Below are 13,477 nucleotides of genomic sequence, written 5' to 3'. Positions count from 1 at the left end.
GCTGAAGAAGGGTTGTTGAGGTGGTTTGGTCATTTAGAGAGAATGGATCAAAGTAGAATGACACGGAGAGTGTATAAATCTGTAGGGAAAGGGCGGAGTACGGGTCGTCCTCGAAAAAGTTGGAGTTGGGGGTAAAGGAGGTTTTGTGTGCAAGGGGCTTGGGCTTCCAGCAAACGTGCATGAGTGTGTTAGATAGGAGTGAAGGGAGACGAATGGTATTTGGGACCTGATGAGCTGTTGGAGTGTGAGCAGGGTAATATTTAGTGAAGGGATTCAGGGAAACCGGTTATTTTTATATAACCGGACTTGAGTCCTGGAAATGGGAAGTACAATGCCTGCACTCTAAAGGAAGGGTTTTGGGATATTGGCAGTTTGGAAGGATATGTAAACTGTGTATTGTCATAAGTACATGCTTCTAAACTGTTGTGTTCTGAGCACCTCTGCAAAAACAGTGATTATGTGTTAGTGAGGTGAAAGTGTTGAATGATGATGAAAGTATTTTCCCTTTGGGGATTTTCTTTCTTTTTGGGTCACCCTGCTTCAGTGGGAGACGGCCATCTTGTTAAAAAAAATAAATAAATAAATAAATAAAATTAATATTTTGAGAGGCAGTTACATAGGTTGAAAACATTAATGCAAGGAAGAACGAGGAAATTAAAGTAATATGTGCCACAATACAGAGCAATGAAGTGGTAAGAATATGAAGACAATTATTAGAAGGCAGTGAGAGTTTAAAAGTACATACAGTGGCATAAGATAAAATTTGGTACTTGACAGAGTACATAAGAGGGTTGTGTGGGTAAGTGAACTTATGGAAATACCATAGATTATGATGAAGGATGGAAGCTTACATAATCATCTTTCACACACCATTGATAAAAGCACAAACATCCTATGCAAAATAATTTTTCATCTGTAAGAAAGAGAATTTGGAAAACATTAGAAGAGTACAGTACCTTAGCAGACCCTTGGGAAGGAGTATTCTATAATGATGAATAAATTCATCATAGGAAAGTCTAACATTGAAGCCAGCCTGCCGTATTCGAACTGTTTCCAGCATGCCTGTGTATCTCAGCTGCCGCATTACCATTTCATCTCCAAAAACATTGGCCTCCTGTAAAACAATAAGAATATTGGAAAACACATAATCTTAAAAAATCTAGATCATCTATTTCCATGACAATAAAAACTGAAGACTAAGCAAGAATAAAAAATCACAACACCATGGCTCTAGCACCTGTGACATACCTATGAACAGTTTTAATTTTTCCTTCTCTAGGCATCACAATTTGGAGATAATAATTCAGATGATATTCTGGTCCATCCTGGACCATTATCTAGTCATGACTTGGCAATGGTATAAGATTAGCCCAAATAGTGTAGTAAAACATTAACTCCAAATTGTAGATTGGTATATGTCAGTAAATCTAATAAGATTGTACTTTAATCTCAATGAGAGGGATAAAAATGTTTCTTGATGGTAGTGTGGAGGATGGGAAGTGGGGCTTTAGCCCTTAGAGGGTTCATGCCGTTGTTCTACGGCTTTGAAGCCAGGGTCAGTGTCATAGTACTATGTGATGAGCTCAGCTCAACCAGATAAGCTGTGAGTGGTAAATTTGGACCTAGACTGTCACTGTGATATTGTTTTTGGTTTAAAACAGCAACCTAGAGGTGCATTTTCATATGGTTTTCACCATTGTAATCAAGGTTTCTTGGTCTCATTTGACAGAATGAATGATATACAACCTCTCCTCAGTTAGCGACGTACTTGTTTACCGATGACTCAGACTTACGATGGGCTCTCTGACCAGTATGCATTTATTTATTTATTTTTTATTTGGACATGAGACATAGTTGTACAAAGAAATATAGTGATTGGTTGTATATGGCAAGCCCCTTGAATACAGAGCATTATAGACAGGCTTAAAATTAACTTTAGTTTAACTAAGCAATGATATATTCAGTGGTAAAAATTACAGTAAACAAATTACAACATGAAGTACAAATGAGTATTTCAAATAAGAAGCATTAATTTGTACAAATTTGTAGCATAAGAATGTACAATATACATGTAATTGAATCAGAGCGAGTAAAATCAATGATTTGTAGTGCAGAAACAGGTCATAAGGTCATTAGATGATTTATTGTGCATTCAAGAGAATGGAATATTCTATTAGGAAACATAATAAAAAAAAACATAGTTTGATAGGGTCACAGGTTGTACATTTATGAGATTCAGTTATTCAGTATTTATTTAGTCGTGGTTGAGTAAGTGGTTTTTAAGAAGAGTCTTGAATTGATAAACAAACAGTATTTCTTTTATATTCACAAGTAATGAATTCCAGATTTTTGGGCCATTTATGTGAATTGAGTTTTTACATAGTGTAAGATGGACACGGGGAACATCAAAGAGTGATCTGTGCCTTGTGTTATGGTCGAGTGTTCTGGCGAGGTTGGTAGGGAGAAGTTTGAGGGGAGGGTTCATATCCGAGGTTAGTGTTCTATGTATGTAGTAGGCACAATAATAAATATGGATGTTTTGTACTATATAATGAATATTAGAGCTGATTTCCTCTATTTTCTTTATTACAATACACAAGTACACTACTCTATACAAGGGAGTAAGGCAGCTGGGATTGATGGGATAAAGACAGAAATGTTAAAAGTAGGTGGGGATATAGTTTTGGAGTGGTTGGTGCTGTTATTTAGCCCTTTCAGGGTCCAAGGCCCAAATCTGGAGTCACGCACCAGTGTCCAAGAATTTTCAAAAAAAAAATTTGTTATTTTTTCTTATGAAATCGTAGAGAATCTTTTTGTGAAGGTAATAAAACAAAAAGTACGAAATTTGGTGGAAAATTGACAAAATTATGCTCTCGCGAATTTTGATGTGTCAGCGATATTTACGAATCGGCGATTTTGCCGACTTTGACTCCCATTTTAGGCCAATTACATTATTCCAATCAACCAAATTCTTAGCTATTTCACTAGTATTACTTCTATTCTATCGATTGAGCACAAGAAATCGCCAAGTCAACTGTTTCAACTACAAAATAAAGTGATCGGAAATTGTTAATTTGGCCAATTTAACACAAAGTTCAAAATAGTCCAATTTCAAAAGAGGGTCCAGAATGAACAATGTAGGCATTCTTGGCACTAAACTAACATTTCCTCTGTTCATTAGTTATGTTTTGAGGCTTTACAAATAAATTCCATTTTGATTTTTTATTCACATAATGAATTTTTATTCACACCAAAAAATAGGAGATTTACTGTTATGCAATACTGTAATAATTGTATAAATATCATCACCATATTTGTGAATGTATATTAGACCCACCAGCTGACGTGTAATAGACGTGTGAGGTCATTTGTTTACTCTTGAATATCGGCAAAAATTTAACATTTCTGCTACTTTGAGCTCAGTTTCAAGCCATTTCCAGTGCTAAAACCAATCAAAATCATCTCTATTTCTGTAATATGTCTTCCATTCTATCAAATGAGACCAAGAAATCGCAAATACAACTATAAAAAACATACGAAAAAACACTGCAAAGTTGCTGTTTTAATCGAAAAATGATGATTTCATTTTTTTTCTCTCATTATACACAGTGTGCTGCAGGATCTGTTTTATGTGGTGCACACATACCACATAGATGTATTCTCTCATATCTAGGCCCAAATGTACCACTCACAGTTTATCAGAGTGAGCTGAGCTCATGGCGTAGATCTACGGTTTGGACCCTGAACGTAAAGCCGTAGATCTACGGGACGGACCCTGAAAGGGTTAGTAAATGTATGGAAGAGGGTAAGGCACCAAAGGATTGGTAGAGTGCATGCATAGTTCCTTTGTATAAAGGCAAAGGGGACAAAAGAGAGCGCAAAAATTATAGAGTAATAAGTATGTTGAGTATACTACCTGGTAAAGTGTATGGTAGAATTATCATTGAAAGAATTAAGAGTAAGACAGCGAGTAGGATAGCAGATGAACGACGAGACTTAAAGAACGGTAGGGTGGTGTGTGGACAAAGTGTTTACAGTGAAAGATATAGGTGAACAGTAGTAAGATAAGGGTAAATAGGTTTTTGAGGAATTTGTGGATTTGGAAAAGGCATATGAAAGGGTGGATACAGAGGCAATGTGGCAGATGTTATACATGTATGGAATAGGAGGTAGGTTACTGAAAGCAGATTAGAGCTTTTACGAGGACACTGAGGCTCAGGTTAGAGTATGTAGGAAAGAGGGAATTTTTTTTTTTCTTTTTAACACGTAAGCCATCTCCCACCGAGGCAGGATGATCCAAAAAGAAAGAAAATACCCAAAAAGAAAGAAAATACTTTCATTATCATTCAGCACTTTCACTTCATTCATACATAATCACTGTCTTTGCAGAGGTGCTCAGATATGACAGTTTAGAAGTCACTCCAAACTGCCAATATCACAAACCCCTCTTTTAAAGTGCAGGCACTGTACTTCCCATTTCCAGGGCTCAAGTCCGGCTAACCGGTTTCCCTGAATCTCTTCACAAAATATTTCCCTGCTCACACCCCAACAGCTCGTCAGGTCCCAAAAATCATTTGTCTCCATTCACTCCTATCTAACACGCTCACACACGATTGCTGGAAGTCCAAGCCCCTCACCCACAAAACCTCCTTCACCCCCTCCCTCCAACCTTTTCAATGATGACCCACACCCCGCCTTCCTTTCCCTACAGATTTATATGCTCTCCAAGTTATTCTACTTTAACCCATTCTCTCTAAATGACCAAACCACCTCAACAACCCCTCTTCAGCCCTCTGACTAATACTTTTGGTAATTCCACACCTCCTCCTAATTTCCAAACTACAAATTCTCTGCATAATATTTACACCACACATTGCCCTTAGACAGGACATCTCCACTGCCTCCAGCCTCCTCCTTGCTGCAGCATTTAAAATGCAAGCTTCACACCCATACTTTCGTACATTCCCTTTTAACCCTTTCAGGGTCCAAGGCCCAAATCTGGAGTCACGCACCAGTGTCCAAGAATTTAAAAAAAAAAAAATTTGTTATTTTTTCTTATGAAATCGTAGAGAATCTTTTTGTGAAGGTAATAAAACAAAAAGTACGAAATTTGGTGGAAAATTGACGAAATTATGCTCTCGCGAATTTTGATGTGTCAGCGATATTTACGAATCGGCGATTTTGCCGAATTTGACTCCCATTTTAGGCCAATTACATTATTCCAATCAACCAAATTCTTAGCTATTTCACTAGTATTACTTCTATTCTATCGATTGAGCACAAGAAATCGCCAAGTCAACTGTTTCAACTACAAAATAAAGTGATCGGAAATTGTTAATTTGGCCAATTTACACAAAGTTCAAAATATTCCAATTTCAAAATAGGGTCCAGAATGAACAATGTAGGCATTCCTGGCACTAAACTAACATTTCCTCTGTTCATTAGTTATGTTTTGAGGCTTTACAAATAAATTCCATTTTGATTTTTTATTCACATAATGAATTTTTATTCACACCAAAAAATAGAAGATTTACTGTTATGCAATACTGTAATAATTGTATAAATATCATCACCATATTTGTGAATGTATATTAGACCCACCAGCTGACGTGTATTAGACGTGTGAGGTCGTTTGTTTACTCTTGAATATCGGCAAAAATTTAACATTTCTGCTACTTTGAGCTCAGTTTCAAGCCATTTCCAGTACTAAAACCAATCAAAATCATCTCTATTTCTGTAATATGTCTTCTATTCTATCAAATGAGACCAAGAAATCGCAAATACAACTATAAAAAACATACGAAAAAACACTGCAAAGTTGCTGTTTTAACCCTTTCAGGGTCCGTCCCGTAGATCTACGGCTTTACGTTCAGGGTCCAAACCGTAGATCTACGCCATGAGCTCAGCTCACTCTGATAAACTGTGAGTGGTACATTTGGGCCTAGATATGAGAGAATACATCTATGTGGTATGTGTGCACCACATAAAACAGATCCTGCAGCACACTGTGCATAATGAGAGAAAAAAAAATGAAATCATGATTTTTCGATTAAAACAGCAACTTTGCAGTGTTTTTTCGTATGTTTTTTATAGTTGTATTTGCGATTTCTTGGTCTCATTTGATAGAATGGAAGACATATTACAGAAATAGAGATGATTTTGATTGGTTTTAGCATTGGAAATGGCTTGAAACTGAGCTCAAAGTAGCGGAAATGTTAAATTTTTGCCGATATTCAAGAGTAAACAAACGACCTCACACGTCTAATACACATCAGCTGGTGGGTCTAATATACATTCACAAATATGGTGATGATATTTATACAATTATTACAGTATTGCATAACAGTAAATCTTCTATTTTTTGGTGTGAATAAAAATTCATTATGTGAATAAAAAATAAAAATGGAATTTATTTGTATAGCCTCAAAACATAACTAATGAACAGAGGAAATGTTAGTTTAGTGCCAGGAATGCCTACATTGTTCATTCTGGACCCTATTTTGAAATTGGAATATTTTGAACTTTGTGTTAAATTGGCCAAATTAACAATTTCCGATCACTTTATTTTGTAGTTGAAACAGTTGACTTGGCGATTTCTTGTGCTCAATCGATAGAATAGAAGTAATACTAGTGAAATAGCTAAGAATTTGGTTGATTGGAATAATGTAATTGGCCTAAAATGGGAGTCAAAGTCGGCAAAATCGCCGATTCGTAAATATCGCTGACACATCAAAATTTGCGAGAGCATAATTTCGTCAATTTTCCACCAATTTTCGTACTTTTTGTTTTATTACCTTTACAAAAAGATTCTCTACGATTTCATAAGAAAAAATAACAAATTTTTTTTTTGAAATATCTTGGACACTGGTGCGTGACTCCAGATTTGGGCCTTGGACCCTGAAAGGGTTAATCGAAAAATCATGATTTCATTTTTTTTCTCTCATTATACACAGTGTGCTGCAGGATCTGTTTTATGTGGTGCACACATACCACATAGATGTATTCTCTCATATCTAGGCCCAAATGTACCACTCACAGTTTATCAGAGTGAGCTGAGCTCATGGCATAGATCTACGGTTTGGACCCTGAACGTAAAGCCGTAGATCTACGGGACGGACCCTGAAAGGGTTAACCTCCATAAAAAAATGTTTTTTGTCTCCACAGATACATCAGCGCACCACTCACCTTTTTTCCTTCATCAATTCTAAGGTTAACCTCATTCTTCATAAACCCATCCATTGACAAGTCAACTCCCAAATATCTGAAAACATTCACTTCTTCCATACTCCTCCTCTCCAATGTGACATCCATTTTTTTTTTATCTAAATCATTTGATACCCTCATCACCTTACTCTTATCTATGATTACTTTCAGCTTTCTACCTTTACACACCCTCCCAAACTCGTCCACTAACCTTTGCAACTTTTCTTTACAATCTCCCACAAGTACAGTATCATCAGCAAAAAGTAACTGTCAACTCCCATTTTGTGTTTGATTCCCCATAATTTAAAAAGATAAGAACATAAGAAAGAAGGAACACTGCAACAGGTCTACTGACCCATGCGGAGCAGGTCCATCCCCCCCCCCCCCCCCCCCCGGATTAGCCCAATGACCCACCAAGTCTGGTCACTTTCACTTAAGGAAAGAGGATGGCATCAGACCTAGTAGCACAAGCTAGTCAGGTCCAACTCACACCCACCCACACCCACTCATGTATTTATTGAACCTATTTTTAAAACTACACAATGTTTTAGCCTCTATAACTGAACTGGGGAGTTTGTTCCACTCATCCACAACTCTATTACCAAACCAGTGCTTTCCTATATCCTTCCTGAATCTGAATTTTCCAACTTGAAAGCATTGCTGCGAGTCCTGTCTTGGCTGGAAATTTTCAGCACGCTACTTACATCCCCTTTATTTATTCATGTTTTCCATTTATACACCTCGATCATATCCCCCTAATTCTATGCCTTTCGAGAGAGAGCAGATTCAGGGCCTTCAGTCTATTCTCATAGGGAAGATTTCTGATACATGGGATCAACTTTGTCATCCTCCTCTGTACGTTTTCCAGAGCATTTATATCCATTCTGTAATACGGTGACCAGAACTGAGCAGTATAATCTAAATGAGGCCTAACCAAGGACATACAGAGTTGAAGAACAACCTGAGGACTTCAATTATTTATACTTCTAGATATGAAGCCAAGAATTCTGTTAGCTTTATTGCGAACACTAATGCACTGTTGTCTTGGTTTTAGATTACTGTTAACCAGAGCTCCTAAATCCTTCTCGCAACCAGTTGCATTACGATCTACATTATTTAGTTTATATGTCACATGGCTATTTTCCTGTCCAACATTTAGAACTTTGCATTTGTCTATATTAAACTGCATCTGCCACTTCTCCAACCATTGCATCAGTCCATTCAAATCATCCTCGAGTGCTCTAGTGTCTTCATTAGAATGAATTGGACGGCCCATTTTGGTGTCATCAGCAAATTTGCTTATGTCGCTATTTATTCCCTCATCTATGTCGTTTATGTAAATTGTGAACAACAACGGGCCCAACACTGACCCCTGTGGAACCCCGCTTGTGACAAGCCCCCATTCTGATTTCTCCCCATTTGTGCAAACTCTCTGCTGCCTATTTGTCAGCCATGCCTCTACCAAGGAAAAAATTTCTCCTCTTATTCTGTGTGCCTTAAGTTTCCTCGATAGCCTCTGATGTGGAACTCTGTCAAAAGCCTTCCTGAAGTCCATATACACAATATCATATTCATTACCATTATCTACCTCCTCAAACACCTTAGTGAAAAAAGTTAGTAAATACTTAAGACAGGAATGCCCCTTTGTAAAACTGTGTTGAGATTCAATAATCAAACTATGCCTATCACGATGGCTACGAATTGCTTCGGCAATTATTTATTCCATAAACTTTCCCACAATGGAGGTAAGGCTTATTGGTCTATAGTTCAAAGCCAAGGACCTGTCACCTGCATTGTAAATAGGTATTGTATTTGCCATTTTCCACTTATCAGGCACTATGCCAGTTTGTAGCGATATTTTAAAAAGATTAGCCAAAGGTATGCTAAGTTCCTCTTTACATTCCTTTAACACCCTTGCAAGCAGTTCATCAGGGCCTGGGGATTTGTTAGGTTTTAGTTTCTCTATTTGTCTGAGGACCATGTCACTAGTTACCGCAATCACGCAAAGTTTATTATCGTCCTGTTCTGCATAATCTATTATTTCACGAATTTCGCTAGAATTTTCCTGGGTAAAAACTGAGAGGAATTAGGAACTGAAAATTTCACACATATCCTCATCACTGTCAGTGATCTGACCAGAGTTACTCTTAAGTGGGCCTATCTTATCTTTAATGTTACTTCTGTATACCTGAAAGAACCCTTTTGGGTTAGTCATCGAATCCCTTGCGACCTTAGCCTCATAATCCCTTTTTGCTTTTCTTATTCCTTTCTTTATTTCTCTCTTTAACCCTTTCAGGGTCCAGAGGCCAAATTTCAAAGTGTGTACCAGTTTCCAAGAATTTTTGAAAAATAATTCTGTTATTTTTCTCATGAAATGGTAGAGAATCGTTTTCTGAAGGTTATAAAACAAAAAGTATGAAATTTGGTGGAAAACTGACGAAATTATGCTCTCACAAATTTTGATGAGACAGCGATATTTACACAGCGGCGATTTTGCCGACTTTGACTCCCATTTTAGGCCAATTACACTATTCCAATCAACCAAATTCTTAGTTATTTCAGTAGTATTACTTCTATTCTATCGATTGAGCACAAGAAATCGCCAAATCAACTGTTTCAACTACAAAATAATGTTATCGGAAATTGGTAATTTGGCCAATTTAGTGCCAAGTTCAAAATATTTCAATTTCAAAATAGAGTCCAGAATAAGCAATGCAGGCATTCCTGGCACTAAACTAACATTTCCTCTGTTCATTAGTTGTGTTTTCAGGCTTTAAAAATGAATTCCATTTTGATTTTTTATTCACATAATGAATTTTTATTCAAACAAAAAACAGATGATTTACTGGAAACATAAACACATATGCAGTTAAATGTGATCCTTTATTGACAACGTTTCACCCACACAGTGGGCTTTTTCAAGTCACACACAGATCTGTGTGTGTGACTTGAAAAAGCCCACTGTGTGGGTGAAACGTTGTCAATAAAGGATCACATTAAACTGCATATGTGTTTATGTTTCCATTGTGTCGGTATTTTATACCATTTATTTTCTTCAGATGATTTACTGTTATACAATATTGTAATAACTGTATAAATAATATCACCACATTTGTGAACGTATATCAGAACCACCAGCTGGCGTACATTAGACGTGTGAGGTCATTTGTTTACTCTTGAACATCGACAAAAAATTACCATTTTCACTACTTTGAGCTCAATTTCAAGCCATTTCCAATATTAAAACCAATCAAAATCTTCCATTCTATCAAATGAGACCAAGAAATCGCAAATACAACCATAAAAAACATACAAAAAACATTGCAAATTCACAGTTTTAATCGAAAATTATGGTCTAAGTTTTTTTTCTCTTGTTTTGCACTGTGTGCTGCAGGATTTACTTTATGTGGTGCACACATACCACATAGATGTTTTCTCTCATATCTAGGCCCAAATTTACTTCTCACAGCTTATCAGAGTGAGCTGAGCTCATGGCGTAGATCTACGGTTTGGACCCTCAACGTAAAGTTTACTGCACTCCCTATCAAAGTTTGGGGGCCTATAAATCACACCCAAAATTAATTTGTCATGACCCTCGAGAAACTGTAGCCAAACAGATTCTGTGTTCGATGTTTCTAATCTTATATCATGTTTAAGACAACAATTTAAATTTTCTCTGACATACATCGGGACTCCACCACCCTTCCTGTTGACCCTATTAGTGTGGAATAGTTTATAACCTAGTATGTTGCATTCAGAAGGCATCTCTCTATCTTTCAGGCTGAAACAGGTCTCTTTTATACCAATAATATCTTTATTACCTGCACTTGCAAGTAATCTTAGCTCATCTATCTTATTTCTTAGACTCATCTATCTCACCCCTCTCCCCAACACCCTCACATTTACTTCTTTTACAACCCACATCTATCAAGATATTAAACAACCATGGTGACACTACACATCCCTGTCTAAGACCAACTTTCACTGGAAAGTAGTCTCCCTCTCTCCTACACACCCTAACCTGAGCCTCACTATCCTCATAAAATCTCTTTAAAGCATTTTGTAACTTACTACTTATTCCATACACTTGCAAACATCTGCCACATTGCGCCCCTTTCAACTCTATCACATGCCTTTTCTATATCCATAAATGCAATGAAAACTTCCCTACCTTTATCTAAATACTGTTCATGTATATGATTCAATGTAAACACTTGATCTACACATCCTCTACCCACTCGAAAGCCTCCTTGCTCTTCTGCAATCCTGCTCTCTGTCTTATCTCTAATTCTCTCAATAATAACTCTACCGTACACTTTACCTGGTATACTCAGTAAACTTATTCCCGTATAATTTTTACAATCTCTTGTCCCCCTTCCCTTTATATAAAGGAACTATACACGCTTTCTTCCAATCCCTAAAAAATACCAACCACTCCAACACTATATTCCCCCCGCCCTCATTTTTTCATTTTTTTACACAGGGTTTGACACGGTTATGTTAAGGATCCCTAGCTTTATTGACAAGCTATTTACAGGTTAAGGATTCCTAACTTTATTGATAAGCTAAGAGCTGTTACCTACATCAGCTCATTTGTAAGCATTTTTATTGTTATGAGACATACAAGTAGGGAACAGGATGAAGTTGGAGCCATCTGTGGGCCAGCATTTTCATTTGATCAACTGACTTTATCTCGTCGACATCATAATGATGTACGAATGTCTTCCATACTTGAGTCATCCTGGGGATAAATGATCTCAGATGAAGTGATGTTCTGGAGAAAGGTACAGCCAGAGTGAAGTTGCTGCTTTCTGCCCATCTTGTGGTATAGAAACTTGCTTCACCTGTCCTCGAAGTGGATCCAAGTGTGGTACTTTGATAATATTGGCCTTATACATAACAGTAAGGCCACCCACATCCCTCCTGTGTTGAAGGCTCTGCTGAAATGACAAATCTATCCAGGACTGGTCCAGGCGAGAGATGAGACATCTCACTCTGTTCTCTATTTTGTCAAGCAATCGCAGATGAGAGGGGGGGCAGGCAAACCAAGAAAGTGGAGCATACTCAAGGTGTGAGCGTACTTGTGCCTCGTATAGAATCTTGCAACCCATACCGTCAAGCAGATGTGAGATACGGCGAAGTGCTGTAAGCTTCCCGGCTGTCTTGTTTGCAAGATTTACAATGTGGTTCTTCATTGTCAGTTTGGAGTCAAATTTCACCCCAAGGATATCAACTTTTTCCCCAGGTGCCGACACCCTCCCATTCATCCTTGTTACTGCACCAGGATTACCATCATGGTGCCTAGAGACCATCATTATTTGTCTTCTCAGGTGCAAATGTTACTTGCCATCTATTTTCCCATGCTGATATAGCTCTTAGCTGGTGATTGATGTAGCTTAGAAAGGCTGGCATTTCTTCTCTTGGATAAGTGAATGTCAGTGTACAGTCGTCTGCATATGCATGGGATTCTGGGATGACATGAAGAGAGTCATTGAAGTAGATATTCCATAACAATGGTCCCAGCACGCTTCCTTGTGGAACACTTACCCCAATAGGATGTCTAGCTGATTCCGTTCCATTGAGAACTGCTTTTAACATTTTTGTCATGATCCCATCAATTCCAGCTGCTTTACCCCCTTTCATTCCATGTAATACCTCGCCCACCTCTCCCACACTCACATCCTGCTCTTCTTTACTCCTAAAAGATGTTATACCCCCCTGACCAGTGCATGAAATTACCGCCTCCCTTTCTTCATCGGTATTTAAATAATCCTCTAAATATTCCCACTATCTACCCAATACCTCCAGCTCCCCATCAACTAACTCCCCTACTCTATTTTTAAATGACAAATCCATTCATTCCCAAGGATATCTCACTTCAAATTTTTTCTTATTTTCAGCAAAATTTCTTGACAGTGCCTCTCCCACTCTATCACCTGCTCTCCTCCTGCACTCTCTCGCCATTCTCTTCACCTTTCTCTTACTCTCCATATACTCTGATCTTCTTATAACACTTCTGCTTTGTCAAAACCTCTCATAAGCTACCTTTTTCTCTTTTATCATACCCTTTACTTCATCATTCCACTAATCACTTCTCTTTCCTCCTGCACCCACCCTCCTACAGCCACAAACTTCTGCCCCACATTCTAATACTGCATTTTTAAAACTATTCCAACCCTTTTCAACTACTTCCCCACTACTCATACTTGCACAGCCCACCTTTCTGCCAATAGTTGCTTATATCTCACTCTAACTTCTTCCTCCCATAGTTTGT

General features: G+C 37.7%; 1 protein-coding gene across 4 annotated transcripts in view; it reads right to left on the bottom strand.

The window, feature by feature from the left end:
- Nucleotides 1–13,477, bottom strand: part of LOC128686671 (unconventional myosin-IXb) — an 857,686-nt gene that overhangs the window by 416,145 nt on the left and 428,064 nt on the right. For all 4 annotated transcript variants that reach the window (XR_011391908.1, XM_070084324.1, XM_070084325.1 and 1 more), the window contains exon 15: nt 957–1,114. Coding sequence is in view for 3 of the 4 variants with exons in the window: in XM_070084324.1 (XP_069940425.1) it covers nt 957–1,114 (158 nt within the window). In the remaining variant the exon portion in view is untranslated. The remainder of the gene's footprint in view (nt 1–956; nt 1,115–13,477) is intronic.

Source organism: Cherax quadricarinatus, chromosome 12 (assembly GCF_038502225.1).
Source record: "Cherax quadricarinatus isolate ZL_2023a chromosome 12, ASM3850222v1, whole genome shotgun sequence".
In the NCBI taxonomy this organism is placed as follows: domain Eukaryota; kingdom Metazoa; phylum Arthropoda; class Malacostraca; order Decapoda; family Parastacidae; genus Cherax; species Cherax quadricarinatus.
The sequence above is the reverse complement of the archived record's forward strand: the minus strand, read 5'-3'. Positions and strand labels throughout refer to the sequence as shown.